The 18,277-nt window shown below is 38.6% G+C and overlaps 1 protein-coding gene across 6 annotated transcripts in view; it reads left to right on the forward strand.

Annotated features, from left to right (window-relative positions):
- Positions 1 to 18,277, forward strand: part of EEA1 (early endosome antigen 1) — a 77,560-nt gene that overhangs the window by 51,743 nt on the left and 7,540 nt on the right. For 5 of the 6 annotated variants that reach the window (XM_056339761.1, XM_056339762.1, XM_056339763.1 and 2 more), the window contains 11 exons: positions 1,371 to 1,510; positions 2,121 to 2,451; positions 3,918 to 4,019; positions 5,457 to 5,651; positions 6,316 to 6,498; positions 12,597 to 12,782; positions 13,236 to 13,367; positions 15,200 to 15,385; positions 15,667 to 15,905; positions 17,361 to 17,481; positions 17,825 to 17,923. In XM_056339761.1, coding sequence (XP_056195736.1) covers positions 1,371 to 1,510; positions 2,121 to 2,451; positions 3,918 to 4,019; positions 5,457 to 5,651; positions 6,316 to 6,498; positions 12,597 to 12,782; positions 13,236 to 13,367; positions 15,200 to 15,385; positions 15,667 to 15,905; positions 17,361 to 17,481; positions 17,825 to 17,923 — 1,914 coding nt within the window. Of the gene's footprint in view, positions 1 to 1,370; positions 1,511 to 2,120; positions 2,452 to 3,917; positions 4,020 to 5,456; positions 5,652 to 6,315; positions 6,499 to 12,596; positions 12,783 to 13,235; positions 13,368 to 15,199; positions 15,394 to 15,666; positions 15,906 to 17,360; positions 17,482 to 17,824; positions 17,924 to 18,277 lie in introns of those variants that run through there. The other variant, XM_056339766.1, reaches the window with a different exon arrangement.

Below are 18,277 nucleotides of genomic sequence, written 5' to 3' on the forward strand. Positions count from 1 at the left end.
GTGTTTTGAGATACCAGTATTTTCGGTTAAGGATAGGAATTAGTCATAATTCTTGGAAGCTTCTAAATTCTGGCTTTAACCTTTGTTAACTATTTGTAAACATTCTTGGTAGTCAAAATTCACAATACATAAAATCATGTGATACAGGGATTTTAGGAGCAATGCAGAGTTGGTTTTGCAGTGCTTTCTGTCTGGAGGGAGATGAGCAGTCTTTATGCTCAAGTCTGAGTTGGGTGTTTTTCCTAGCATACGTGCACTATAGAAGAAAATGATTGTTTTTTCCATATGAAATTTTAAATCCAATGCTATGAAAAAATAAAACTGTAATACATTTGCATTACCAGCATAATTATTTCATGCTTCCATCTCTGTCTACTTTTACAATCTGTTTTTTTTTTCTTGCCCACTTTGATTTGTGTTTTTATTTTTCATCCTTTTGCTAAAGTTTCACAAGCAACCAACAGACAGAAATGCTTGGGAGGAATACAGTGCTTGCTTGCACAAGATTTTATGAGGTTCCTGGTAGCCAAAGTGTGAAACTGAGCAGTGTTGTTGATGCTGTCAACAGGAATGCAGTTCTGTGTAAAATCTTGGTGTAATCATTATTCTTTGGGATTATTCCAGTTGAATGCATGATATTTAAAAAAAATTAGGAAAAAAAAAAAAGAAAACAAAAAGCCCTCATGAAATTTCTCAGGGGAACTTGGCCATTTTGTTCTGCAGCCACTGCATGAAAGCAGAAGTGCCTGTAAAACAGCCGATGTGTTGAAGAGCGTAAGCAGTGCCTGTTTGCTGAAGACTCCTGTGTTCTTTACACTCCATCTAAATGAACAAGTACCCGCAGAAAAATACACTAGAAAAGCCTCTTCTAGGAAAGCATAGGATTTCTTCACAGCTGTAGTCTGTGTCTTTGTTTTTGTTAATAAGAACAGCAGAGTTCTTGGGATATGTAAATCAGCACTCATTTGAAACTGCTGAAACTGCTCGGTGATGGCTGAGATCCTGGCCCTGAAGCTGAGCACTGTGTATAGCCTTTTTTTGTATATGTGTTTTGGGTAGGGCCTTCACAGATTTCTCCTTTTTATCTGTTACTTTGCTGTTAAATGGCTGCTTGGCCATTAATTTATGATTCCAGAATGTTTTCCAAAATTGGTTCTGAAGGAACAAGAGATTTGCAGGAACTCAACAATGAAAAATAAATAGTGAACTAATGAAATAGGTAGACAGTGTGTGAGAATTGTGACTGCTTTTTAGAGTGAAGACTTTCTACACTAAATGATACTCATAGATTAGGTAACATGCCTTTTATTGCTGGTGTTGTTTTATTGGATGTGTTCTGATGGGTGTAATTTTTAATGTTTCTATCTCAGAAACTTGAAGCCGACATTCTTGATGCTAAGTCAAGCAGAGAACAAGCTCTTCAGGAGTTGCAGCAGCAGCGACAGCAATCTACAGAATTAGACCTCCGAACAGCAGACCTGAGTAAACAACTTGAAGCAGCAAGAGAAGCGTATGTGTTTCCTGTGTTATAGTACTTCTCAAAGTCAGACATAAAACTGCAGTGGTTTGGACTAGAGTTGAAATTTTTTTCACCTCTCCTGTGATTTCTTAAAATCATAGATAAGTGATGTGTTCCCTCTGCTACGAGAGCTGATTTTTGTCCCACCTGTTTTCTTTCACTCTGTGCGCCATGCAGACTCCATCTGCCATGTTGCCTCATGTGAATTGCTGACTGCTGTGATTCAATACAGTTCTTCAGCTTATTCACTGTGCTTGTTGCCGGCTAAATATCTGAACAGTTTGATGTAGTGAGGTCCATATTTAAATATCCAGAGCTCTGTCAACTTTTTCAAAATAATAATTTGCAATTTATGCGTAAGAAGCGAAGTGGAATTTTCTGTTCATTATAGTTGAGGAAGAAAAATCCATCTCAATATTGTTTTTAGAGTTGCTGGTATGCCTTCTCTGGAGAGACAAAATGCCCATGCTCTGGATGAAAAAGGCATGCTTTGAAGTAGTTCTACAGTTAATGTTTTAAATAATAGAGACATTTAATGATCCAAAAGAACCTGTGAAGAAGAATTTTAAAAAAATACTATTTTTTCTCTATATATTTGCAGGATGTCTAATGCTAAACTGGATTTGCAGACGAAATCTGAGGCCCTTGAACAAGCCAAACAGCAAATTTCAAAGCAGGAGGAGGAAAAGGCCAGCCTCAAAGAAAACCTTGAGAAATCAAATCAAGATACAAGTAAACAACTCAAGGAATTAGATTGTAAAATGCAAGCAGCAACATCAGAGTTGCAACAAGTGAAATTAGAGAGGGATACTCTATTAAAGGACCTTACAGCTACCAAAGACAAGCTCTCAAAAAGTTCTGAATCCTTCAAAAAAAGAAAGGATGAATTAGAAAAAGAAATACAAAAAGGAAAAGCAGCAGTGGCAGAAATGGTTAGTAGTTTCTTTCATTAGACATTGTTTCATGTATTTACAGTCTGATAAAATGACTTTGCTTTCTGCCTAAAACCAGGGTACATGAAGTGACAATATGTGGAAATTAATTGCCTTAAGAAAAACAAAATTGTGATTTTTAGTAGTTCATAGATGTGTCCTACCTTAAATTTTTGTCTGGATGTTTACAGTAGTAAACATCGGTTGTATCACACAACAGAATCTCTTTTTTTTTTTTTTTTTTTTTTTTCTTGCTGCATGACTAATAAGGTGAAGAAACTAAATGGAACCAAGCGGTGAAACAATTTGATGGAAGATGTCCCCCTTTTTAAAAACACATCAGCCATACTGTAACAACACAAAGTGATAAACCCTTTGCTAAAGTGCAACCATATTGATGATGTTATTTTTCTGAGGCCATTTTAGTTTCCTTTTTGGAGTTTTTATATCTAGAACCTTCCTGTGCACTTCTCTGGACATACTGGAAGGCTGTGTACTGCAGGCAAAGTAACATCATCGGTTGTTTGTGGAGATGCCTAGCTTAAGGTGTTATCAGAGTACTAGAACTATTTGAGTTTCAGAAAGGTCTCACAAGCAGAACAACAAGAACAACCTATTATGGTACAGGTGAACTTTCACTATCCTTAACATGCATCTTCCCTGTTTTGCTTTGTTGGTAATATGAACGGGCACTATATGAATACGTGTTTTGTAGATTTTCTTATGTTCTTGCAGCCCTTCCTCGAACATGGTAAGGGTGCCTTTCTCATTCCCTTCTCATTTTACATGTCACCATTTCCCAAAACCTGATCAGAGCTGCGTTTATTCTGATCTAAATACAATTCTGTTTCTAGTTAAAAATAACATTTTTTCCTTCACTCTTTCACCCTTCTAAGATAAGCCTTTTTGTTTGCTTTACTTAGTTAGTGCTGTTTAAATATTTGTTTCTCCTAAACACTTGAAGGATTTTCTCCCCAATTTAGACTTAAAAGATAGGAGTCCAGATTCTGCTTCTAATTCTGTACTCATTTGGAGGCTAGCCACTTTTTTAATTACATAATATTTGTGCTTAAAATGTGGTTTTGTTTGCGTACAAGTCCTGCAAATGTACTTGCTCGTAAGTTTTAGATCAAGAAATTTTGGATCCTGAGGAGTGGTGAGCCTATTGCTTCCCACAAGAAGAAGGGCTACCAACAGCAGCTTCAGACAGGGAGACTACCCCTAATCAGAAAAACTCTGGCACGCGGCTGCATTTGTTAGTACAGGGTATCAGCTGTGTTCAGCCTAAATTTACCACTGTTCAAGTTTTGAGAAATTTTGAGCTAAAATATGTCTGTAGCTGAGAAGGAAATATTTTTCACTGAAAAGGAAGGCATAATTTTTCAAGGCTTTGTAGAACATGCAAAAATACCTGATAGCCAGTCTTAGAAGCTCACAGGAATATTTCCTTGTCTTATGTATTTTAGGAAAAATCTTGCCAAGAAGTGAAGAACCAGCTCCAGGTACAAACAGAGTCAGTTGCTAAAGAGAGGAATGAGTTGAAGAACTCACTGGAAAAAAAGGAGGGGGTAAGCTGTCCATTTAGTTTCAAAAATTTAGAAACTACTGATAATAAATGTTCAAAAGATTTGTTTTCAGTCTCACATGCCTATTAGAGATAAAGAGGTTGCAGTTCTTGAATTGTGACCTACCTGGAGCATTGAAATAAGGCGAGACTGAAAATTTCCTAGACGTTAGCATGAAGCTTTAACATTCAGGTTTTACTTCTACCTTTATATGCCCCACAGACCTTAGTGAGCGATTTTAGCTTTTCAGGTTTTTTCATTAGTGAAACAGTTACTTTGTATTACCATGTCCTTATCTTGTTTCATACTTGCATACAATAAAAGTTACTTGTTTCCTGAGATCTGTTTTAGTCTGAGGCCTAATCAGTGTGTTTGCTGTGGGGTTGACTAGACATTTTCAGATATTCTTGAAAGATTTAGTTGCTTTTGCAAACTTGTATAAGTCACTTGCCTGTGACTGCTTAAGGACCAAACGTACTTCTTTTTTTAAAGATGAGCATTCAGACTGCAAAATCATGTAGTCCAGCTGGCAGCCTGAAGGCCAAATCCACTTTCATGTATTTCCTTACCCAACTGGTCACCTGTTCCCTAAAGGAATCAGAAAAGATATGATCAGTGGACACAGTTTGATGGTCTGTGATGGATTCTTACTGCCTGAAGAAGGGTTTGGATGTGCAGGTGGGATGGTAATTGTTCCATGACTACTGCTGCTACCCCCCTGGCTCCTCTCTTGTTCAGCAGAAGCACTGTGGTGCTCTGTGGCCAGTGCAGGAGGATGAGTTTGGTACCTGCTGCAGTTGGCAGCAGGAGAGCCCAGACCACTGCTGGCTTAAGAAGAGTTGCCTGCTCTTATCTTTGAAAGGTGAGCAAAGACTGCAGTTGCTCTAAGGGTAGGAAATGGAAATAACAGATGATTTTAGTGTGTTATGGTAGCTCTTGAAATCTATTTGCCAAGCGTTTGACCACCGAGCTCTGAAGCAGAAGGTAGCAGCAGTGGCGCTGTGGGGTGGCCTAGTTCCGTGTACAAGAAATAACAGTAGCATACTTGATAACTGTTTCTTGCAAATAACCTGCAGCTCTTTGTAATAACATAAGGGTAGGCATACTGCATCACAAGAAGGCTAGCTTGGTATCAGGTTTCTGGCAGAGGAAAGTGGCAGATGCCTAGAGAAAAGCAGACTAGGGCAAGCCTTTCACATTCCTACAGTCAGGGGATTCTCCCCAACTTCTAGCATTCTTCTGGGAGCTGATTTCCTGCAGCTGTATCTTTAGTTTTAACAGCTTTGACCAGTTTTTTCATCTGTGAAATTGTCTGTCTGCTTTTGGAAGAACGTAATTTGTCACCCACACAGTTCAATAGGCAGTTTCACATACTACAGCATGTACAAATGGTGATTTAAATTAAAATTATATACAGTTATTTAATATTTTTGAATATAGATATCTAAGCAGTTGTCGATAGAACTTGATTCAGCACGAGCGCAAATACTGGAAATTCAGGGTCTTCTGAAGGAGAAAGAAAGAAGCGAACAACATCTCCAGGGAAAGCTGAGAGAGTTAAAGGAATCATTTGAGCAGAAGAAAAAACATAGTGAAACACTGCAAGCTGAATTAAAAACTGCCCTTTTAGAAAAGGTAAGACTGGGCTGTCTTAATCCTTTAAGAAAATTAATGTAAATTTCTGTGATAAATGCTGCAGCTTTTATGTCGGTATCTTTGTGAGAAACAGCTGTTTGCTGTAGGAAATTATAAGATCAGGATGCAGAAACAAGGTCTTCAGGTGCTGTTGGAAATAGAAACAACATCAACAACAGTAATAAAGTAAAAAAGAACCAGTGCTGACATAGGAATTCTGCAGGAATTAAGTCTTGTCTTACTATACCAGAAGAATTTATCTGACAGTATGAAACTCATAAACCATAATGGAAAGAGTTCAAATGTCTTACAAGATTAGGGAATGTTGTGTTGTGTGCCATGCACTGTTAAATGTTGCTCTGGCTTTGGCTGCCCAATGCTATGTGGTCATATTTGTGATTTAGTCAGTCTGCGGAAACTTTTAAGAGTTGAAAACATTATGTAGGTTTTTAATGTTTGGTCTTAATGTCTTTCACTTAGTCTTTTGAATGAATTAAGTTTTGTTGTTATGTTAGTTACAAAATAATGACAAACATCAGATTACTGAACTGTTGTTTCATAAGTGGGAAAAAAATTCTCATCTTGCAGCAGAAATGCAGTTTATTGAAATAATTAAGCTTACTGTCTGTAACTTTAACTGAAACTTCCTTTTCTTATGTTTCAGGCAGAACTGGAGAATAAACTCCAACAGCAGTCTATTTTGTCAGCACAGGAGCTTAAAGCAGAAAGAGTAAAGCTAGCAGACTTACAGAAGAGCCATGAAAAACATAAGGAAAACATGGAGAAGCTGCAGCTGGATCTTTATGGGAAAGAGTCTGAGCTGCTGGCAACCAGGCAAGACCTTAAGGTACTTACAGTCATTTTAATGTCATATATGACTTAGTAGATCTGTGTATATCCATTTTGAAGACCAAGACACAGTGCTAGAACTGTATAGGGGTAAAAAAGCTCTTCTGCTATATATAGAATCTAGTGCTGTTCAATCCGTTCCCCTGGGACGAAGGACATCCTGAAACTAATCTAAAACCAAGGGTATTTGCCAGTTTACCTGAAATACCCTTGCATGTGTGCAGCAGCGAAGTGGAAGATGATTTATTTTTGTATGCTTTTAAGAATTAGTTTTTCATATTGCTTTTTCTTGTTATACATTGTAGCTTTCAACTAATTTAAACAGCATAGCTGATTAGGGTAAAGTCTGCCAGCGTGTGAGAAACTGCTGTCTTCTAGGTGATTTAACTAGGATTTTAGTTGTCAGTCTTGTCCCATGTTCTTGCCCATTCCACCTCTTCCTGGCTGGTTGTAGATGTTCAGAGATGTCAAACAAATAGAAACAGTAGGTTTAGGGACCTGTCTGGAATACAAGTGTCCAAACTTAGTCCTTGAAGTTTTTGCTGTGCCCAAGTGTAATTTATCTGATCTGATATTAGGGTGTAGTGTGTTCAAAGAGGTACTGCTGAGATTTGAGTCAGTCAGCAAAGGTGGGTTTTGTCCTTTTTTTTCTGCCCTCCTCCTTCATGTCAGTGCTAAGCCAATGCTCCAGTTAGTCCCAGGACATACTGTGCTGGCAGAGACTGGCTGTCTACTGGCAAGATGTGTAGCTTTGGCACTTTTCACTTCAGATAAATCCCACTACAGCTTTGTCTGTGTCTGTCTGACACTGTTGTTCTAGGCTGTTCTGAAGTTTATGGAGAGGAATAGGCACTTTGGGAGGACAGATCATCTGATCTGTTTTAGATGTCAGCTTCTGTTTGCTTTGTATGTACAAAGGGAGGCTTTGGTGACTGCTTGGATTTCATCACTCCCTTTCACCTCTCCCAGCGGAGGCCTTTCAGTCCCCTTTCCTATCGCTGAAATAGTTGTGGCCATTTCAGATAGGCCCATGTGCGCTGTGTTGCCCTAGCCAAACTCCAGGTTCAGGGTTATTTTAAGAAGATAAATGGCTCCTTTGCATATAGACCATTGGAGTTTTACTGATCTTACTCCTCCTCTGTAGCATTAGATTACCTGCCATGTTTCCCTGCAGATTACAGAAGCTTTACTTCCAGTGCAGCTTGGTTGAATCGCTATGTTAAATTGTGAAACACTTCAGCATGATTAACAAGCAATGGTGGTGTAAGCATGTAAACATATTCTTTCTTACTGTTATGTCCTGTAGCACATGTACCTCTGTGAGTTAATTTTCTGCAGTGCATTTAGATCAACATTTGGTAATGCAATGACCTGTAGAAGTATTTGGTGTGCTCAGTAACTGGGTTTTTTTGGTATAGTTTTCATTTAAGTATCACTTGTTGCAAAAATAGCTCTGAATAAGTATTATTAAACCAGCTTGATAACCTCTAGTTCTGGCAAGTTTAAAATAGGACAGTAGGTGTCCCACATGCTTTTAAACCTGAATGGGGGAGGTAGCCAGAGAGAGAGAGAACATCTATGCAAAAAGGTAAAGTAAGGTGGTGGCAATGGGAAACCAAGATTATCAAGATAAGTGGTCAGGTACCTTGGTTTATTTCTCTGTGTCTGTGGACCCTAGAGAGCCTGAAGAAGACTGAGGTCCTCAGTACTGAAGTGATGTACCAACTTGGAGGCTGTTTGCTTGATTTTAAGAAGAATTTTTAAAAACATACTTGGGATTAGTGAGGTCTGCTTGCTACCACTTTTTTCTGTAAAATATGGAAGAGAGGAAAGGTGGGGAGCTGGTCTATAATCATGGTTATACTTCCTTATTGCAACGGTAACCTGAAGAAGCAGTGATGACTTGTCTTGGAAGACCATGAAGGGAAAAAAAAAAAAAGTGCATTCAGAAGGCCTCAGCATGATAATGTTAGTCTTGAGAGCTGAATGTCAAAATGCCATCAAGTCAAAATAACTTCGTGGTAGAGTGTCACAGTCCAATTCAAAGTCAGTTGTCTGTATTATGTTTTTTGCCTTGGGTGAGTTACTCAATAAAAGTAGATCCTTTGAGCCAGAGCTATGGATTTTGGTTAAAGTTTGGAACCAAAGCTGATGGGGGTGGGCTGGGGTTCAGATTGCTCTGAATCTTATTGGTAGGCAGTAGTAGAAGATTTTAAAATTTGTATAGAAGGTGGGCTTCGGTGTCTTTCAGTGCAGGATTTTTAGGAGAGAGATGAATTCCATGCGCAGCTGTGCTGAGTCAGCACGGTTTGAAGCCCAGCACTGTGCAGGGCCGGGCCATACCCTGAGGTCCTAGCAATGCTAGGTGTTCTTGAGTTAAAAATACCACAAGGGGAAGAATACCCCAGTATTCTCACGTGGTGTAGCACCGTGCTGCTGGTGAGGCCGAGGTGTCAGGCGTGGGGATGGATGGTGGCAGGCTGTACAGCCTGTGAGTGGCATGAGCGGGGTGGTGGGTCTAGCTCCCGGGAAGGGGTGGCGGGAGCCGGGCCGTGCGCACAGCTCCATCTGCTGGCCTCTGGTGGGAATGTCACTGCGGGGCTCGCCGGCGGGGGGGCGGCGGGCTCGGGGGGGTTTTGCAGCGGGGGATGCAGCAGCGCGCTGCTCGCGGGGTGCCAGCGGCACGCTGGGGCCTGCCCTCTGGTTCAGGAGCAGAAGGTCCCAGCCACGCAGCTGGAGCCAGATGCAAACTTTGAAGCTCTAAGGCTTGCAGAGGCGAAGTGGAAAGTGTTACAAAATCGGAAGTGAGTACGTAGTTACAATTTGCTGCAAATGTACTTTGGTTTGAAAATGCACTGTCTGTAACAGCAACCACACTCACACGTTTTTGCCTCTATGACAGAAAAAAGAAAATGAGTAGGGTTTGAGTGCTCGTAAAAGCTGTAGTTTTTAATAAAAAAGAATATATATAATAAAAGAAGAATGCCACTAAATATTTCTGTATGTATATACACAAATACAAATATGTTGTATGTGTATATACTTAATAATTTAATACCTTTTCTATACACACAAAATATGTTTTTGTGTGAAAATGTCATTTTTTTAGTATAGAAGAGTTACTAAATATGCAGAATTTTATTTTTGCATTGATTCTGAGTTAGTGCAAACATACTTGGTGTGAATCCTGCTCTCCTGAGCTCTGCCAAGTAGCCTTCAGTCTTGGCATTTGTAATCTTTGTAGTCAGTTTTGGTTTCCTCTGTGTTCTCAAAAGAATGTTTCTTTGCCTCCAATATTGGCATCGCTGTCAGTGTATCACCGGTGGATGTTCTGGGATGATATTCATGCTGCCAAACCTCAGGTCAGGGGCCCAAGTTGCCTACGGTCAGTCTAACCCTTCTTTTTAGGAAATGAAGAAAGATCAGGATAGTATCTGTGAATAATTTCATGTCTCTCCTTGTGAGCTGGCATCAGGGAGCCAGATTATAATGCTCATTTGTGCATCTCAGGTGGAATGAATCCAGGTCCTGCCACCCAGCTAGGACCAGTTCTGCTGTTGGCACTTTTATTTGCACTGCAACAGCCCAAGTTATAGTGAATCAGACTGTGATATCTTTTTATTTATTTTTTTAAACTCTGTACCAGCCACCCTACAAAAATAAGTACAAATTGGCATCTTTTGTTCTATACCTTTTCCTTGCATTCAGTTTTGTCTGTCATCCTAAAGAGCATCTCATGACTGAGGGTATCTTGTCAGGAGAACACCTGTCATATTCTGGGAGTAATGGCAAAACTGAATGGAAATTAAATAAGTGGCATCAGATGTCTTGAGAGGTGATTTTATGTTAAAGACGTGAGCTCCTCAGCTGTCCAAAAGAATCAGGCAGAATTACAGTCTCAGTGGAGACTGGGCCAGGAGCAAGGATAATAACTGGATTGTTTAACCATGTGCCAGAAGATTTCTGCCCATTTCCAAAAGATGCTGTGAGGGACTTTTGGCCAAAGCAGAAAGGCAGGCATAAATAGATAGAAGGTTGATACACAGTTAAGAATATATTGAATAGTTTTCCAGTTAAGGTAGATAGGTAGCATCATTATTAATCACAGCACAATTAAGAGGCACTTACATATGTAAGCTGTAGTATGCCAAATTGTATGCAAAATGCCAAATATCTTACATTACAAGTTACTGATTTATAGAAATGTTTGTGCATAATACGGTGCAGAGTAGGCTGAATACTGTCTCCCCTTACAAGAACATTTACGTTGTTTTAGCATAGGTATAGACACAATGAGAGAACCAGTCCAGTGGAGACACTTTAGGTGTGGGGGGCTTGAAAGACAAGTATCCCCTATGGGAGGCTTTTAATTTTGATGTCACTATCAATTAATCAAATTCCATCATTCTGTGCTAACAAACAGGATGTAACCACATTTCTACTACTGGAAACAAATTTGAGTAAAAGCTGTGGCTTCATTACGTTTCTTCCTAAACCTGTAGAGACTGTTGGGTTTTCCTGTGAGGATGTTATACGATGTTGCTACACTTCCCATCCTTTCTCATTGTTAGGAAAATGTGGTACTCCACTGCTCACAGTGGAGCAGAAAGAGATAATTTTGCTTTCAGAAAGACTCACCTTGCTGAAGGCTTGAAATTTTAAAAGCACTCCCTATTTTGCTTAAAAACATTTCTTACTTAATACGTTGTGAAGTGTTAAGTAGTAAACTCTAATAACTCAGAAAGCAAATTAAATAATTTGTCTTCAAATTAATTTTAAAAGCCAGTGTGTGGTTTTTAAGAGCCACTGGGATTCTTGAAGTGCTATTGAATTAGCAGTGTTCCATCACTGATGGTTCAAACTCAGTCTGACTATAGGCAAAATAGTTTAGACATTACAAAGGAGGGTTAGGAGGTATCAGAAATCAACTTGTGTTTAAATCAGCACAGGAGTGGCTAAAACATATGGATAATTAAGTGAAGTCAAAGTTGCGCTTATTCCTTTTAAAATCACTAACCTTCAACAAGAGGTTTGATTAGGATTTAAGTAAGAGCTTCAAAAATATTTTAGTTTATTTTGAAAGAATTGAAATTCTTACTGGTTCACTGAAGGTAGGAAGTTTATTACTGATACTAAATCTCCTCATCTCACGTTCTGTATTGTAGCATCAAAGTTTTCCATAAAATACCAGTATTTTGGAGGAGTGGAGGATGAGTTTGGTAATTTCTTTCTCATTGGTTCTTTGTCAAGGAACATGCTTCTAAGTCGAGCTAGTCCTTACCTAAGGCAAAGGCTTAAAAAAAAAAATAACCTCCAGAATACTAACTTAAGAAGAACCCTGAAGTTTGACTTTGTTGTGAGCAAATAGAATGAGTCTTGGGTGCAAGTATTAGGTGGTTTCTTGGTTTTTTGCAACCTGTTGTAGAAAGATAAACGCAAGGATTTTTTCTTAGTAATGGGGAGAGTTAGAGGCAAATTAAAATACAATCTGTAGTAGATTTTGAATGGAAGTTTAAATTTTGTCTTTAGAATGCTGGTGCAGCTGAGACAGTAAAATGTTTGTCCTGATATCAGCATTTTCAATTTGTACATTTGACTTTAGGTTTTTCAAAAATTTTACAATTATTATAGCACTAGCTTAATTTAGTCATTGGTAAAAATAGCATTGAATGAGTTTTGAAATTTTCACAGTATAGCTTCACTGCCTTTTAAATAACAGCTGTCTAGAGTTATAGACCAGTTGATTTGCCCAGAGAATAAAATCAGTTTCTGTGAACAAATTCAGATTCATTCTCTTTTAATCAGTCACCTTTTATTCTTTGTCCTTCTGTGTGTTTTCACCTTTTCTCTGTGGAAGGATGCAAGCTGGAATATGTATAGTAAGGTAATGCTGCTGGAAATGGTACTGGGGCAGTTTCTTTTTACTTAGGGTAACTTGTAACGTAGAATTTTCTTTAACTATGCTTTATTAACATTTGAAACTAAATGTTGCACACTAGATAATGGTTTTACCATGTGGAAAATGTTTTAAGTGACTGTTGAGTATCTGAAGCTCTTACACTGACAGATAATTTGCAGAACTCTCTTTGTAATTAGTCCACAGAAGAAAAACTTGCTCTAGCTCAAGAAGAACTAGTTTCCAGTAGAAATCGAATCGCTAGCAATAATCAGCAGATTCAGGAATTGAAGAAAGCAAAGTCTGCACTGGAGCAGGATGCATCAAAGAAGGAGCAGCAGCTGGGTGAGAAGACCAAAATGTTACAGGATCTTCAGAATGACAGGGTAAATGCCTCTGTCTTGAAATCACACAGACACATCCACCCCATTCAGGCACCCTTTATTAATTTCTGTTACGTCTCTAAACAGCAAGGGGGTGTCGAGGGCATAGCTCACTGTTGTGTAGTGCACAGCAATGGCAGTTTTACTGAACCTCTGGTGCAAAGACTTTTAACATACAGTTGAAGTGAATTTGGTTCGCAGTAGGCTGTTAATTTGTTCTAAGTGACTAGGCAGGTGGAAAAACGTTGTACTTTTAAATCTAAAACTACAAACATGCTGCTATTTGTTTGCACTACGAACTGTGAATAGAGAAATGTGGCAGTTGTTTCCCTTAATTACAAAGCTTCCAAGTAGGTTTTGGGCCCTCTATATTTTTTGTTTCTTTAGTGGTTTTTTTTATTTATTTTGTGAATTTGAAATAAGTAATATTTCTAGCACTTTTTATTTCTCTTTAAGATTTTGAAAGAAAAAGATTTGGCTAATGAAAAATGTAAAACAACAGAGCTCCAGGAAATAAGGAGTAGACTTGAAAAAGAAAGTGCCAAGCTGGGTGAAGAGCTTAGAGCCTGCAAACAAGAATTTGAGAAGGTATATTGAGACATATTGAGTCTTCCTGTGGTTGGTTATCTGGTAAGAAATATGTGCCTGCTCAGTAGATACTATATGGAATGGTTTTTCAAAGATGGTTGCTGTAAATATCACTATTACAGGTAAGGGGACCAAAGCCCAGCTTTCATTGAAGTTCCTGAGCAATGCTGACTTGATTAGTGATAATCTTGGAGCGCCAGTGCCCAGTGTTCTTGGCCAGGTAGAGCACATAACTTGTCTTAGCTTCAGGATGAGTTGTATGTCACAGCTTTTCTTCTGTTTCACTGTAGAATCACTGTGCATACTCTTGCTTGACTATTCTGAAGTGCAGAAAGGATGTCCAAGTGTGTCATGAATGTGAAGTTTCCCAGATATTCTAGGCACATCTGGTACTTCTCAAGGATGTGTGGTAGGGTTGAAACTCCCTTGATACGCTGTGGTTTGTTAAAATGTCCTAAAAAGTCACAGTTGGGGAAGAAACAATGTCAGGAGCCTCATAAAAGACCCTCTTCCAAAATCAAAACAATCAAATGAGCTCTCTAAAGGGTAAAAGTTTAGAGACTTTAATTAAATAAATTTTAGTCTTCAGTAAAACAAACTATTTCTTGCCACATTCTATGTATTTCATTTTTTAGTCTCTGTAGAAACAAACACTCCTGTAGTTTTGAGTTTTCCATATTATGCTATTAGTAGTTGTGTTTACATCTGTTAGGCACACAGGGTTTAAGTTGCTGCACAAGTATAAATGAAGGTGCAGTCCCTATACGTTAATAAAAATAAAGTAACATGATATCTTATGAGTTTCAGATGTTCTTTTGTTCTCCAGTGTTTAAAAAATGGTCTCTTATTTTTAGATAGAGGTTTGTAGTTTGTTTCTGTCGAGCAGTCTATGCCCAATACTTTCTTGGATTTTGGGGAAAGGTTATTATAATTCTCATAATTCCTAAAATCTCTATTCAAAAGAGGAAGATTTATAAAGAGGTATGTAAAATATGTGCACACCAATGGCAGCTTAAAATGCGTTTCTCAATCTCCCTACAAGCAATCAGACTAAACCAGAAATTGTGTCCTAAAGATTTATATCCTGTTTCCCATCTCCTACCAAGGAATGGATATCTGTGCATTTATAGGGCATCCCCCTGTCCTCAGGATATGTTCTTTCACTGTCTTTGGTTTGATTTTAATTTGTGACATGGATTTTGCTCTATGGAAAACTGTCAACCCCTGTTAGTCTGTTAGTACCTTCATGCTTGGCTATGTCATTTTAAGGAAAATTATTCCTATAAATTTAACTATTCTACCTCAGGATTTTTTTTGTGTTTTATTACAGAAGAACAAGTAAAACATATTTAAAACTAAATGTGTAGTCCTACTTGCTTTAAATGTACGGTAATTATTTATACTTTTAAGACTAATAGAAACTAGCTTTCTTCCATCAGTGTTTCATTTTTACATTGTCATTATGATGCTTTTAACCTCATTATTGCAACCAGAGAACAAGGTGAAGTAAATTTTAGAACAGACTCTAAAAAATGACAAAGAATGTATGTTTTCAAAGAACTGTAGAAAATAACCCAGCAGAGCTTCCACTACTTGAGTAGGAAACATACATTAAATTTACTTTAAAAATTGAACGTTGTTCATAATATAAGTTTAAAATATTTGATCATGAAAATCACTGATACTTTGTGCTATAAAATCATCCTTTCTTCCAGTGATAAAACTAAAAATTATTGCTGTCCTCTCCTTGGGAAGAATTACAGTAGTTGTGAATTTAAATCATTTATACTTTCAGTGTCATTACTTTAACTTTGAGCTCTGTATCCTAACAGGATGTGGCAAATCTCAAGGATGCAAACCAGCTATTGATTCAACAGAAATTAGAACTGCAGGGCAAAATAGATAATATGAATTCAGCTCTGGAACAGGAGAAGACGACCCATCAAGCTGTCAAAGATCAGCTGAAAAAGAGAGAAGAGGAGCTGAAGAAAGAATATGCTGAAATTGAAGCTAAACTGGTTAGTATGTTAGAGTATGAGTCTGTTGTTGTATGAACGTGCCTTTGGACTCTTCGAGGGACAGAGAGGAAGCAGAGACCTGACGTCAGTATTACGTTAATTTTTAAATGACAAGATTGGAAATCTTCAAAGCATTTAATAGGGTAGGAAAATTCAATGAGATAACAGCCCTTTTCTAGTAGTTTGTTTATTAAAAGTAGTGATTCTAGTATAGTAAGATAAATAAATATAGGGAAAGAATACTTTGAAGGTTGTTTTTCATTGTTCCATCGTTTTCTTAGCACACAGAGAAAAAAGAGAAAGAAGAAGAAAACCAGAAACATGAGGAAAAGGAGACCAAGCTTACCATGCAGGTCACAGCCCTGAATGAAAACCTGGCTACCATGAAGAAAGAGTGGCAAAGCAGTCAGAGGCGAGTGAGTGAGCTGGAGAAACAGACGGACGATTTACGTGGGGACATTGCTGTCTTGGAAGCAACAGTGCAGAATAATCAGGATGAGAGAAGAGCATTGCTGGAGAGGTAAGCTGTGGTCATGACCATGTGGAAGTGTACTCTGGGAAATGGATAGCCTCACAGTGAAAACTTGTTTCAGTTGGTTCAGGATTCTCTATGCATACTTTATTTAAATCTATGTTTATTCCTAGTGCCTGGGCTGTGGGTGCAGTTTCCAGAGAGCAGTTTTCTGTTGTCCCTGCCAAAGCATAGCAAAGGGTTGTTGGAAACAAGCTGTGCTCTTTGAGGGCTTTGACAGGGTGACTTTTTTAGAAAATCAGTCAGGTTTATCAGGACCTTACTTGTCACGAAAGCCACAGCTCTGTGCTTATGCTCGAAGATTTATGCCCATCTGTAAAGAGCCTTCCAAATCCTCTAGGCTCCTCTGAACTTTGAGGTATGTAGGTTGTGGCTTCTCATCTGATCTGTTGTATGAATTTTGCAAGGCCCGTCAGAGAGAGCTTCTCTTACCTGAGTTAACTATCCTTCTCCATCACACTGAGGCTCTACTGCCTTGACTTAGTCAGAGTAGATGCACTAGTCATCCAGAAGCCTGGAAGAGACTCTTCAGTGCCTCCATAACAGAATTTGCTTAGGGACTTCTAGGTATGCCCACTGCTCAATGTTACGAGATTGAATGTGTAATTGGATTAGATAGGCTAAGGTTCACACAGGAGGCATTTTCTTCCTCCTGAAAAATTACAGTCGTCTTTTCTCCAGTTCTGCTATTGTCTGTACAGTATATTTAAATCTTAGGTAAGCAGAGTGCCTTTCCTTCAGGCAGCAGGAGTTACCTGAAAGCAGCGATTACAAGGGTAGAAGAAACGCCTGTGGGACAGGAAACTTGTCTTCATCCTTACTTCCTGACATGTTTGGTGAAGGCAGTGGAAAACTTTTTTCGATACTGTCAAGCTTGCTGAGTTGTTTTCTTGAGCAGTAGACCTTGGAAAAGGATGGGATCAATTCAAGTGAGATCCTCTTTCTTCAGCAGTCCCTTGCCATACTGTGCTGAACTCATCCAGTAGCTGTTTACAACTTGACAGAAAAACACCCTTTGAGATTTGGCTTTCAATAGTTAACTGAATTTCAGCTGATGGTAGGTGTCCTTGCTGAAGAGAAAGGTTTCTTTTCTGCTCCTTTGTCTGACCTGATCTGCTGCAGCTGGTTTGTGAGAGTGTCCTCTTGCCCAGGGGTACTTATCGGGGCTTGCCGTTGATGTACTGCATTCAGTACTGTCCCTGGTTTTGGGAGTAACTCCAGGTATTAATAAGCCACAGATACTTGGGAGCAATGCCGGATAACCTTAAACTGATTGTTACATCAAAACATTTTTCCAGTCAAGGCATCCAAGAACTTTTCACAGCAAGGATATCTTTGGCTGGATTTTATGAGAGTAACTTCTCAGACATGACAGCCTGCCCAAAGGAGGCAGTGTACATTGCCTTGTATGCTTTGAGCTCACTATTTAATATTTTTCCTCAGGTGTATAAAAAGTGAGGGAGAAATTGAAAAGCTTCAAGCCAAACTTGTAGAAATGAAGAAAAAGCTGGACAACACTACTGCTGCAATGCAGGAACTTGGCCGAGAAAACCAGTCATTACAGGTATAATTTGATTTGAAGCAATTAAAGCTGTTGATTCTTTGTGTGGGAACTTAGGAGAAATTCAAGTTTGTGTCAGACTGGTGGTGGGTTACCTTTCCAGAATGATTAAGATGGTATGCTTGTGGTGTACGAGGGCTGTATTGCTGTCTGGAGTTCTTAAATCTGCTTAGAGTTTTGAAATTTGGAAGATTTTTCTCTCTGAACAAATACAAGCTCTCATTATCATCACAGAATTGGTGCTTTTATACTGCACTAGGTAGTGTGTGCAGTGAAAATGGAGGAAATTAGTAGGAATTGGACATGCATTTTAAAAAACTCTGCTTTTTTAATATCTTCAATATAGATCAAACACACCCAAGCTCTCAACAGGAAGTGGGCAGAAGACAATGAGGTGCAGAATTGTATGGCTTGTGGAAAAGGCTTTTCAGTGACAGTGAGAAGGGTAGGTGTGTTTTACTGTGTGTCTGTGGGGATTTTCTTTTTCTGTTGTATTCAAACTCTTAGATGGGATACAAACTTCAGAAAATGGTCTTAATAGTGCCATGATACTCAGGACATGTCAGAATACATTTATTGCTTGCAGTGCCTTAAATGTTCAAAACAAAGTTTGTGGCACTTACTTTATTCACAATGCTTTTGCCATTTTAACAGCATCGGTTTATAAACAGTGTTAAAATAGCTCAATTCCCCAAGCAAGCAAGAAAAATTACACTGTTGTAAGGGTATTTACAGTAAACTTATTTATAACCGGCCTGAACTGGATTTACAGGTTTAAAAGGAATGCAAAAATGTTGAA

Source organism: Falco biarmicus, chromosome 5 (assembly GCF_023638135.1).
Source record: "Falco biarmicus isolate bFalBia1 chromosome 5, bFalBia1.pri, whole genome shotgun sequence".
Taxonomy (NCBI): domain Eukaryota; kingdom Metazoa; phylum Chordata; class Aves; order Falconiformes; family Falconidae; genus Falco; species Falco biarmicus.